The 11,350-nt window shown below is 33.3% G+C and overlaps 2 protein-coding genes and 3 non-coding genes across 5 annotated transcripts; 3 read left to right on the top strand and 2 right to left on the bottom strand.

The window, feature by feature from the left end:
* The first annotated feature begins 1,030 nt into the window (after positions 1–1,030).
* Positions 1,031–1,102, top strand: TRNAW-CCA (transfer RNA tryptophan (anticodon CCA)). Its single transcript has one exon. It is a non-coding gene; the product is annotated as a tRNA-Trp (tRNA).
* Positions 1,103–1,739: 637 nt separating this feature from the next.
* On the bottom strand, positions 1,740–3,113 carry LOC125842079 (probable aspartic proteinase GIP2). The gene has a single exon (XM_049521283.1). The coding sequence runs from the start codon at positions 3,111–3,113 to the stop codon at positions 1,740–1,742; it is 1,374 nt and encodes a 457-aa protein (XP_049377240.1).
* Positions 3,114–4,647: 1,534 nt separating this feature from the next.
* TRNAW-CCA (transfer RNA tryptophan (anticodon CCA)) lies at positions 4,648–4,719 on the top strand. Its single transcript has one exon. It is a non-coding gene; the product is annotated as a tRNA-Trp (tRNA).
* Positions 4,720–6,040: 1,321 nt separating this feature from the next.
* On the top strand, positions 6,041–6,112 carry TRNAW-CCA (transfer RNA tryptophan (anticodon CCA)). The gene has a single exon. It is a non-coding gene; the product is annotated as a tRNA-Trp (tRNA).
* Positions 6,113–6,200: 88 nt separating this feature from the next.
* LOC125843049 (uncharacterized) lies at positions 6,201–10,291 on the bottom strand. The gene is made up of 7 exons (XM_049522294.1): positions 10,128–10,291; positions 9,949–10,038; positions 9,709–9,863; positions 8,780–8,900; positions 6,737–6,856; positions 6,586–6,656; positions 6,201–6,492 (listed from the first exon to the last, which is right to left on the bottom strand). The coding sequence occupies exons 1-7, from the start codon at positions 10,233–10,235 to the stop codon at positions 6,243–6,245; spliced, it is 915 nt and encodes a 304-aa protein (XP_049378251.1). The 5' UTR covers positions 10,236–10,291; the 3' UTR covers positions 6,201–6,242.
* Positions 10,292–11,350: the final 1,059 nt, after the last annotated feature.

Below are 11,350 nucleotides of genomic sequence, written 5' to 3'. Positions count from 1 at the left end.
CCCGGGATAAAATAGGTAAATGACAAAAATGTCTCTTTCAACCCTTTTGTTATATCACTTTTTACATTAATGAAGGGCATTTTTGTAAACAAATAAATTGTTCTTAAAATTTATTATTTTGAATACAACAAACCAAACACTCAATAAAAAATAATCCCAACACAACTTATCCCATTATAACTAATCCCAACATAACTTATCCTAACATAATTTATCCCATCATAACTCATTTTCAAACCAAACGACCCCTAAGTATTATATTGCATTTGTATTGAGGTTAGTATAGAGAAAAAAAGAGTTAAAAAACTTTCGAAGTCTTTCACTAATTTATTATACAAAATTAGAGAGTAATTTATATGTTGAAGGAATGTATTCTAATGGTGGAACTTTGTACTCTTCAACTAATCTGAAGTTGTTTGAATTGTACCACGTTGTTGGACTATGTATCCTAAAAGAGACAAATCAAAAAATATAGTACTCAATATGGATTATGTCACTGTAAGCTTGAATCTACTTAAAAGATAACCAAGTTCATTTTTGTCATTAATTGTAATTGTAATTTGTGGTACATAAATAATGCTGGCAATCATGTCTTAGGTTTCGCATTTTTGATATTGTCTCTCTCTCTCTATATATATATTAATTCATATCTTAGACTAACATTGAGGACGTATATGTTCCTAACCTCAATACTAGTTGAAAATTTTGCCAAACCTTCTAAGTTCTAACTAAGATTAATTATGACCAAAATATTGAAGGATGGTCTTCTTATGATAAAAAAAACTATGTAATTATTATCAAAGTTATTTTCTTTTGAATTCAAAATGCTCTTCCCATTTAGAATAGGTCGGTAATTCAAAATTAGATAAAGAAGGTAAAATCTCCAAAACAAATTGCAATTTACAATAAACAATTCAAATTATTTTATCAACAATGAGTATCCTATATTGATTATAAAAAAGAAAAAAACGAGACAACCACTATATAGATTATAGGTAATATATTATTAATTATGTTTTTATTGCACCAGGGATCCGTGGCGCAATGGTAGCGCGTCTGACTCCAGATCAGAAGGTTGCGTGTTCGATTCACGTCGGGTTCAAAACCCCCGAAATAATTCGGTCCCTATACTTTTTTTTCTCATATTTTTGTTTATATTTAATACTATATTAGACATCATTTATTTTTGTTGAGATTAAAGTTTGTTTTCTAGCATCTAAATATGTAAAATTTGTTTTTATTTAAAAATTATTAAATTGATCTACTTAGTTGTAGGAGTACAAATTATAACAAAACTTTTAAGAAGTTATATGGTTGTTGGTGGGTGGTTTACAATTTATGGATGCCGATGAAAATGATGTTGAATGATGGTGGTATGATAAATTATTAGTTATCGATATATAGTAATGAATGATGATGGTGATTGTCGGTTGTTATGATAATGATTGTAGTTAGTGATGCTGACATTTGACGGTAAAGATTAACACAATAGGGGTTGTGGCTACTTAAGAATTGGTTGTGGTTGTAACTAATATTTTGTTAAGAGAAACGTGTAAAAGAGAAACACACGAATTTTGAGACAATACAACTTTCATTAATAAGAATATGAAGATGTTAGTGATCAGCTTCACATGGCGCACACACTACATTATATAACACATAATCCACTAAATCATGATTTAAAAGATCATCAAACATGAAGCTTATTGAACAAAAAAACAAAAGAAAAAAAAAACCCCTTAATTTCCCATAGTATAGAATTGATTTGAACACGTAGTCTGATGGAAATATAACGAGTTACTAAACCCAACTCTTCTTCTAGCAAGATCAAATTCCACAAGATTGTCATGCATTTGAAACCCACCAATAACAATCGCCTGTCCAAACGTCTGATTTCGTTCAACAAACGCTAAGCATACTACGCGATCGCTAACTTTTACCAACGAATTCGCTCCAGTAATAGTCCAACGCACATTTGGCTTATGGAGAACCAAATCAATTTTAGGTGCATTATATCCAAGGCGTGACATACCAACATATGTTGAGTCAAAACAAGTTTTAAAAGGCTGCACTGCGGGTACAGTCTTCACATCTTTCGGCATTTCACTAATAAAAGCTTTACTCACAACATTGTAAATAGAAGGCTCCAATACAGTGTAAGGAACGGCCGTGCTGATTTTCGTCCCGTTTTCTTCATTTTCATCCAACGAGAGCAATGTTTTGTTCAATGCCAATGTTTTTTCATTAATTGTAATGGATGTAACTTGAATATAATACTCTGGTGAACCGCGATTGATGAGAAAAAAATTCGGGTAGGTTATAATTGGTGTATAGATTAGATCTCGCGATGCATCAAAGCCAAGTGCAAAGATATAAGGCCTATGCCCAATAAAAATTATTCCGTTTTGTTGAGTTGATGAGCTCAAGCAAATAGCAAATTGTCTACTGAATTTAAAAGCTGATGCAAGTTGAGTAACAAATGATACTGGACTTTGCTGACCAAATCCAATCATTCCTTTAACATTTTTGCCTAAATTTTGGGTGAAATATGATGGAGAGCAGCTGAAGATAAAATTCGAGACAGTTACAACGGGCCCGCGGGATTCAGGGCCCGGGATGGAACCGTTAATGGATTGGATTGTCAAAACATCCTCCGCTATTTCACCACCAGAAAAGAAAGTATTCATAGCCGGATTGGACACAATGTTGTAGCACGCATTGTTGTTGCAACCGGGCCGGGTTGTATTTTCGGTATTACAATCTCCGCAAGCTGTTGATCTTGCGAGATTGCATTGCCTTGAATCGCAACGAGCGGGCTTGTACGTTGAGCTTTTAAAGCCCGTTTCGCAATCCACCCATAGATTTTCGCTACCAATATGGACTGCGAGTTTAACGGGGACTAGAGGTGTTCGTTGGTGAATTTGGGTGATGTATTGTAGTGTTGAAGGGTCTTGTTTCACTGCAAGGAATAATGTTTTAGGATGGAAATTTGTTTGAGCCAGACAAGTTGATGATATGATGAGAAGAAAACAAAAATGAAAGGGATAGTAGCTAGAGGAATACATTGGGAATTTGAATGATTTTAGTGTGAAAATATTGGATATGTTGGGCATTTATTTATAGCTAGCTAGTTTGAATTTTGAGATGGCACTTTAATTTTATTATAATTAATGTTTATTCATGTGTGGAAATATTCATGAGCCTTTCCAATAGTGAAGTTTCTTGGAGGGAGCATATGAAAGTTGAAGCAACTTATAAGAGGTGGATCACCAAAATTCTGAATGTGCATTCGTTAACTTCGAAAAAAATCACATTTATATATATGTCTATTTAACTTGAGAAACTGACAAAAACTAGAATATAACTAACAATGCACGCATGAGGAGTATAGGATTTCCCTTGTGCTACTGGCACAAGCTAGAGAAATTGTCCACAAAACCAGGGTTTGAATCCAGCTAGAACCCTATTTCTTTGTTTTTATTTTAAGTTTATTGGTGCATCCGAAGTATTCAAATCCTGGGTTCGCCTCTGCTTATAACTAGGAACGAGGTGGAGTATTAGGTATTCTTTAATCAAAAGTCTCAAGTTTGAGTTCAGTTAGATATAGAGTCGTCTTTGTTAAAGTACGTTTTCTCCTCTAATATGGGATTTCTCAATGTGAGTAAGAATTTAATCGGACATCAATATAGATATCGAATCTTGAATGAAAAAAAGAAAGAAGTTTATTATTATAATATATCCTTGAACAATAATGCAACCCATCACCCATGTGGATATTTGAATATAGCGCTCTAATCCATGGGGATTATTATATACATAGTTGAATGAAGATGCATCTTTCCAGATGTGAAGATGAATTTTAAGTAGTGTACCGCACTTTATATTTATCAAACAAAGAGAACTCCTTGAAAGAAAGAAAAAAAAATACCACCAAATTGGGTAAGTTATATTATTATTTTTTTTCGACTCTCCACGTTTTTCTTATGTACTAATATTATTCAGATGCACCGACAGTTTTTCCTATAATTTGAACGCATTAACAAAATGGATCTAAGTTATATTTCATGCAGATTGGCTTATTCCCAGCTAGCTTCATAACAAAAATATGAAATGCAGAATTATTTCTGTTTTTTTTTTGTTTCTCACCCAATGTCCGATATCTACATTGAAGCCCGACTAAGCTCGGATTTTCGCCGGGAAGTGTTAGTATATATACATAGTTGAAGATAAAATAGCCTAATAAGTTCATTGGCTGATCTGTCTAATTTTATGCCATCGCCATACATTTCTTCTGAGTTATTAAGTACTCCCTCCGTCCCTTTTTAGTTGTCCACTTTAGAAATGACACACAGATTAAGGCAACAATGATTAGCACAGTGAAGTTACAATTTTACCCTTATGACAACTTTTCATTCAAAATTACAACCACTTATTTGAATTAAAGTGAAATAAATTGGAGGGAAACAACATACACTTTTACAATTTTCAAGAAGTGTAAATAAGGGTATAATAGGAAAAAATTTGTTGTCCTTTCTTGATTTGTCAAAATGGACAACTAAATAGGGACAACCAAAAAAGGAAATATGGACAAGTAAATAGGGACGGAGGGAGTATTATATACTAAATAATTGTATCTATAGACATCAGGGATCCGTGGCGCAATGGTAGCGCGTCTGACTCCAGATCAGAAGGTTGCGTGTTCGATTCACGTCGGGTTCAAATATCCCGAAATATTTCGGTCCCTTTATTTGTTTTGTTTTTTGATCGGTTTTTTTGTGTGTTTAGTAGGCAGTAGCCACTTGAATGGCCTGTTTGGATAAGTTAGGTAACAAATATCAGATACGTGCTAGCTAATCCGAGCATCATAATTATAATAAATAAAAGTAAACTTTTATAATTTCTCATAGAAAATCATTAATATTGGTCGATAAAAATCTATTTTGTATATACAGATGAATTATACTTCTTTGTAGACGGTAGCTGAATATAAGCATTTTATGTGTCCCTCGATCCATGATTTTCTGATTTCTCTAATTCTAATAGAATTGTCTTTATCAAAATTCTACAAAAAAATATAAATACACTATTCTGCACTTGCCTTGTCAAAGTCAGAAGAAAGATTCAAGATTTAGATACAAAATTTAGAGATTTAAAAATTTGTTTGGTATGAAAGAAGATGTTAAATTGGTTTTGTGAAGCTCTAAACATAATACTTTGGAGCTTACTAGGCAGCCATTGGCCATTACTTTGACCAAACTAGCGAGAAAAATCCACTCAAACATTCCTTACTAAAATACTCATAACTTTATACTATTTAATTCCAAATAATGACCCATTTTGAAGCCTAGGTTTAATTAACTGTATAATTCCAAATAATTACAACTTTAATTTGTTTTAAGAATTAAGGTTCCCAGTTAATTAGTACTACTTAATTCATTAAAAAGGTTTCATGTTCTTTCCTAGCGAACAACTTTCTTGACTGGGATAAAAGAGCAATGTGCCTGAATTGCAAGTCAAATCAATTTTGACATATCCTGGACAAACACATATGCGGCCAATTTTGGTTTCCAACAAATCTTAGTCCAATAACTTTTTTTAGGTGAAATGAAAATAGTTTGAGTGAAATTTGTGTTACAAAACAAAATTGAGTGACTTTCTAAGAATATTACTATTAGTCGAATGATTTTTATGTCCTACAAAACAAAATTGATTTACTTTTTGAGAAATTAACTTAAAGTTTCGATTCAAACTACATAGTACATACTTTTTTGTATCCTAAAAGTTATTAGTTGAGTGATCATGAAAAATTAACTTTTAAGTCTTGATTCAAATTATAGAGTACATACCTTTTGTACGCTCTAACTATAATCCTATTTAAAATGATAAACTTAACCTTAAATCAGTATAGATATCCTAAACTTAAATAAATTTATAAGGCTTAGACAGTCGCTGGGACCTGGGTTATAAACATAATATTATTTGACATAACATGCTAATGTTGTGTTGTATAAATTAAATTAATTGCTATTTAAACCAACAGGGATCCGTGGCGCAATGGTAGCGCGTCTGACTCCAGATCAGAAGGTTGCGTGTTCGATTCACGTCGGGTTCAAAATCCCCGAAATATTTCGGTCCCTACTATTTTTGCCCCAAACATATACATTACATTAAATCTACCTGCCAATTCCACTTCAATACAAACATTTAGCAACTAATTTTGTTAAGCAAGAGACTCCTATCATCTATGTATCATTCGCATCGTCTTCATCTACCTCTGGCTTGACAAAGAATTCAATATAAGCAATACGGCTGGGTTGCTGATAGCCGGCAGAATCGACATGCGGGTGTGGTATTGCTGGTTTTGCAACTGAGACCAGATGCTGAACTTTGAGCATTCCCCCTCTACCAATGGTCAGTTTACTTCCTCGATTATCCCGGATGACACTGCTGGGTATGTTTGAGGTTGTAGCACGGAGAAATTTGTATTTATACCTGCCCATGTGACGGTCTTGATCAGATCATATAGTCTAGCACAAACATAAAGCATGTGGCTTCTTACTTCACACTCAGTCAGAGGAGAGAAACCTGTGAGAGATTTCCCGGTCACAATGAAATGCAACCAGAAGATCCGTGTTTGCTTGACACATAAAGTCTATCTGCAAAAATGAATGCAAAAACAGATGAGGGTAGATAACATGAGGATAGAATACTACTAAAATATCAGGTCAAGCTGTACCTGTAAGTCACCATGGCCTTCACCTCTAAATGTAACTGATGGTGGTGTAGGCTGTAGGATAAGATGAATGCTTGATCCTGGCCACTCAAGGTCATCAATGGCTTCCTTTAGAGCTGCAGACTATAATTGAACCAATGATATGGTGATAATTAGCTCAATGGTAAAGGAATGAGACTTCAACCAATCACAATCCGTTTTGCCAACAACTTTTTCATAGAATGGACAGAAAATACATTTCATGTATGAATTCACTGCACTTTACACTTACATAAATTTGAAGGTAACTTCAGAAAGGTCGCTTAAGAGACTCATGGGACTTGAAAGTACCAGCAAGCCAACAATTGATAAAATCAGTGAAACTTCTAAGTTTTCTTTTTGATTTTTGCTTTACCCATTTAGAAACACAAGTAGTGTAAGAGGAGGGATAAAACAAATTTTACTTCTAGGGTGACTTGTTTAACTTCAAAAGCATGGAAGAAGAGTACAACTTTACTTCGAGAGGAAGGCAATGGATATAACTTTCTTCCCTCTTCAAATCCCCTTGAACCAAACTAAATAATTAAAATTGGTCTCCTTCAATTCCTCTTCTTTATTCCTTCTCGCTATTAACCTACCTTTCTTTCCCTTTCCCTCCTTTTTGAACAAACATAAGAGAGAATATGGAGAGGAAACCAGAAGAACGGAGCACTACCCTTGGATTTGTTGATAGCTTCTGCAAATGACCAGGGTCACTGACAAATTTAGTTAAAATAGGAAACAACAGTTTTGAACCCAAGCAGCTGCTTCTGGGGCATCATTAGCAGAGAATTTGGTTGATGGGCTAGCACACATTTGTTTCAGTATCAGGGACAAAAAGTCCACAATATATAATAGCAGAAAATTACGTTATATTTCCAGATGCAGCCTCCTGAAAGAGGCGTACCATATGGAGACAGATAATTTCTCATTCACGCTCAACTAATCAAATGTCGTCAAGATACTAATCCTAAATTTCAAGTTTAAAGTTCTATAGAACAAGGAACTGGAAATGGGGTTAGTTTGATAGTGTGTGTAGTGCACTAGCAGACTAAGCTGAATTTGTGATACTAAAGTAGCCACCTGTTCAGGTGTTCACAATCTCAGATTGCTGGAGAAGTAAAATACTAGACAAATGCAAAAACTTCTCACTTAATTTATTTTTTGCCTAGGCCATCCGCAGTCAACTAAATGTAATGGTGTTTTGAGCCGGGAATTCTGAAAGCTAATGGTTTCTAACTCTACCAACAAAAAGAACATTTTATATTGATCTTTCAACATATAAAAATCAGGGAATTTGTCTGTGATTTTTTTTTACCGCTTACAATAACCTAGCACTCAAGGCCTGAAATAAACAAAACCAGCAAAAGTACTCCATTTATGGCACGCAAAACATATAGTGAACTCTTCCTCGTGCAACAAAAAGAGGCATAAGTTCCATGTCAAAGTATTGGAATAATGAATCTATCACAAAACGGAAGTATGGATGAAATATTAACATTTTAGGATATTTGACAAGTTTCCTTGTGGAAGTTTCCCTGCGACCTTTCCTCAAATGATAAAAGAGTAGAACAATAATGAAATAATACCTACTGTACAGTCCTGGGAGAAAGAACATATACTTTGCTTGAATACAGACCAGACAGTAAAATATTTAAGACCTTTTCTATTCCTCAGCTCTTAGGAAGAAACTGAAGCCAAGCTTTATAACAAACATCAAAGAAAGCCTGCCTACAACCAGATTCACTCAGTTAGCCTGATATACTCACTAACCTGATAGATAGCATTTATTTCCCAAGACTAAATAAAAGAACAATTGCAGAATTTCAATTTTCAGTAAATATTAGGAAACAAGAGCGAGTTCCTCTAAGTGACTTATGATAATTATATGATCTTTAGTCCATCCTGTCTAGTGTGAAAGCATAACATGTGAAGCATACAGATACATGCATTTTGTAGAGCTGGTGGTCACCAACTGCCATATACCTGGATCTACTATCTTTAATTGCTGCCAAAGCGAATATTTACCTTCACAGTAAAACTGAGAGGAGTACTTCCAGCAGGTTCAAAATTGTAGTCCCATGATATTGTATCAGGAATCCTTGTTCTGATTTCCGCATAAGTACAAGAATCTGAAGATTCAACAGACCTAACCCCGGAATTAGAAAAAAAAAGTTACAAAACTGTAAAGCTAGTCAATGGTGCTCCATCCAGTGAAAGAAGACTTGAGAATAAGCAAAAATGTGCCTAAAGATAAAGTGATTTGCTTCCTAGATTCTGCAGAACTCCTCTATCAGTCAAGGGAAGGCTAACACATATAACAAAACTTGTAAAGAATGTGATTCATCAACATTCATTTAAGGGTAAAACTGCTCAATTACTTAAACATTGACAACTACCATTTCACTTTATCTCTTTATTGAGGTCTTTCTAGACTTCCGCTCAATAAAAGGCAGATGTATAGAAAGCCATGCACATAAATGAAAAAAAAAAAGACTTGTTCTATCACTAATTCACATTTATGCTAATTAAAATGCCATGTAAGTTGGTATGACCTCGAGACCAAAGGTGGATCCAGCATATAAGCAGTGCGCTCACTGTATCTCAAATACTATAAACATATATAGAAATTTTAAAAAAACTTTTAAAAATATGCATATTATATCAAGAGGTGCACCCATTAACTCCAAATGTTAGATCTGCTCCTGTCCTCACATGGGAAAGTGGGACGGCAAATAACTAAAGATGCCATTTTTTCTCTCTTCTTCGTCTTTTTGGTCTTAATTCACCCTGTCAATTTTTCAAACTGTACTCTATCTAGTCAATTGAAAATGCATTTGATTAAACAACCATAGATAAACCAATGGAGCATTTTCAACAATCATACAACTGCCATGGAGGTGCCAAAAGCTATTCGACAAACTAATTATAGAAAACGAGGCTTGGAGGATAATTACTTGAGAAGAAGCTGCATATCAGGACCAGGATAGCGTAGTTCAATAGCACTTGAATGTCCTTGAACTGAAAATGTATTCAGACAATCAACAAATAACCCTAAGCTCACTCCAAAACGCGGCCTCCCTTCTGCGCTATATTCATACCGAACAAATAACTACACAAAATAATAAACACCTAATTCAGTATCAGAAGACTACAAATTCACATCACTTAATATAATAAACTGAGAAATTCAAAACCTCTCGTTGCAAGTAAACTTTGGCCTGAAGACAAGCGGTTTCCTCAACAATCAACACTATGCCGTGTTCCGATAACTCCAATACTGCATCCTGACAGTTATGGAGAAAACAGAAAACTATTGATACCGAATTGGAATTTTAGGAGTATTTTGTTGTGCAAAAGAAGCTGAAGAAGGAACCTGTTGGCGTTTCCAGCGAACGGAAGTGAGAGCATCGACGACGCCTTGAACGTTGTCAAGCTGGCACACTAGATCGGGAGATTCCGGCTCAACCGCCGACGAGCTCATCTTTTTCCCGCCAAATTAGAACTAGGAGAACACTGGCTGAAGAAGGAGAGAGCAGAGAGGGGGTTTCATTATTAAATTTTATTTTCCTAAATGTTCAAAATAAACCTTTATCTTTGTGTTTATACTCATAATCATCCTGACATTTTCACAAAGAGCACTATACACTTCATTATTTGTCTAAATAATGCAATTTTAGGACCTATTTGGTGATGAGAATTTTTATTTTTATATTTTTGGATTTTTTTTTTCCCATTTTATTTAAAAACAAGAGTTTAATCATGAAAATTTGAAATACAATTTAAAGTTGTATTTAGAAAATATCCAAACTTTGTTATCACTATATATATATAAAAAAAAAAAAAAATCACCCTAAATTTATTTTTATAAAAATGACATTATTTAAATTTATATTTTATGCTTTCTAAGAAAAAGTACATTTCAAACAACTAAAAATCATTTACAAAACCTATAATAAACAACAACAAAGTAGTGGATCAAGACATTATATATAACAAAACACAACCACATGTTATAACAAAACCCATTAAAAGTTTTACTATTTGAGAAATAAACTTCAGATTTACTTCTTTATGAGTAGATCAAAACATATATATATAGGTAATTTTTTTTAATATACCTTTTAAAGTATACTAGATTTCATAAGCGTAAATGAATTTAATCATCATGAGTTTTTTTTTTATGGAATACAATAAGTATAAATTCATATCTTCGATGTTTTTAAAGTATTTGATTAAAATAATAGAGCCTTCGCGTCAATAACTTTTTATGAAATATTAATAATAAAAATCAAATTACTAAGAGATATAACTAAAAAAATTATAATATATATATATATATATATTAAATTAATATACAAATAAACTGAATTGTTTTTTTTTATTTATAGAATAACAAAAACAATTTGAAATCGCGATATGAAATCATGAGATGAGATCAATGTTTGGACATGTGATTTCATATTGATTTCATCTCATGATTTTATATCATGAGATAAAATCTCAAATTCTCCAAAAATCATGATTTGGGAATTTCAAAACACAATTTGAAAATTTTCAAATACAAAAATTGACCCCACAAGTTTATATATTGTAAAA

The sequence above is a fragment of the Solanum stenotomum genome, chromosome 10 (genome assembly GCF_019186545.1).
Source record: "Solanum stenotomum isolate F172 chromosome 10, ASM1918654v1, whole genome shotgun sequence".
In the NCBI taxonomy this organism is placed as follows: Eukaryota; Viridiplantae; Streptophyta; class Magnoliopsida; order Solanales; family Solanaceae; genus Solanum; species Solanum stenotomum.
Note: the sequence above shows the minus strand (reverse complement) of the source record. Positions and strands in the feature narration are given on the sequence as shown.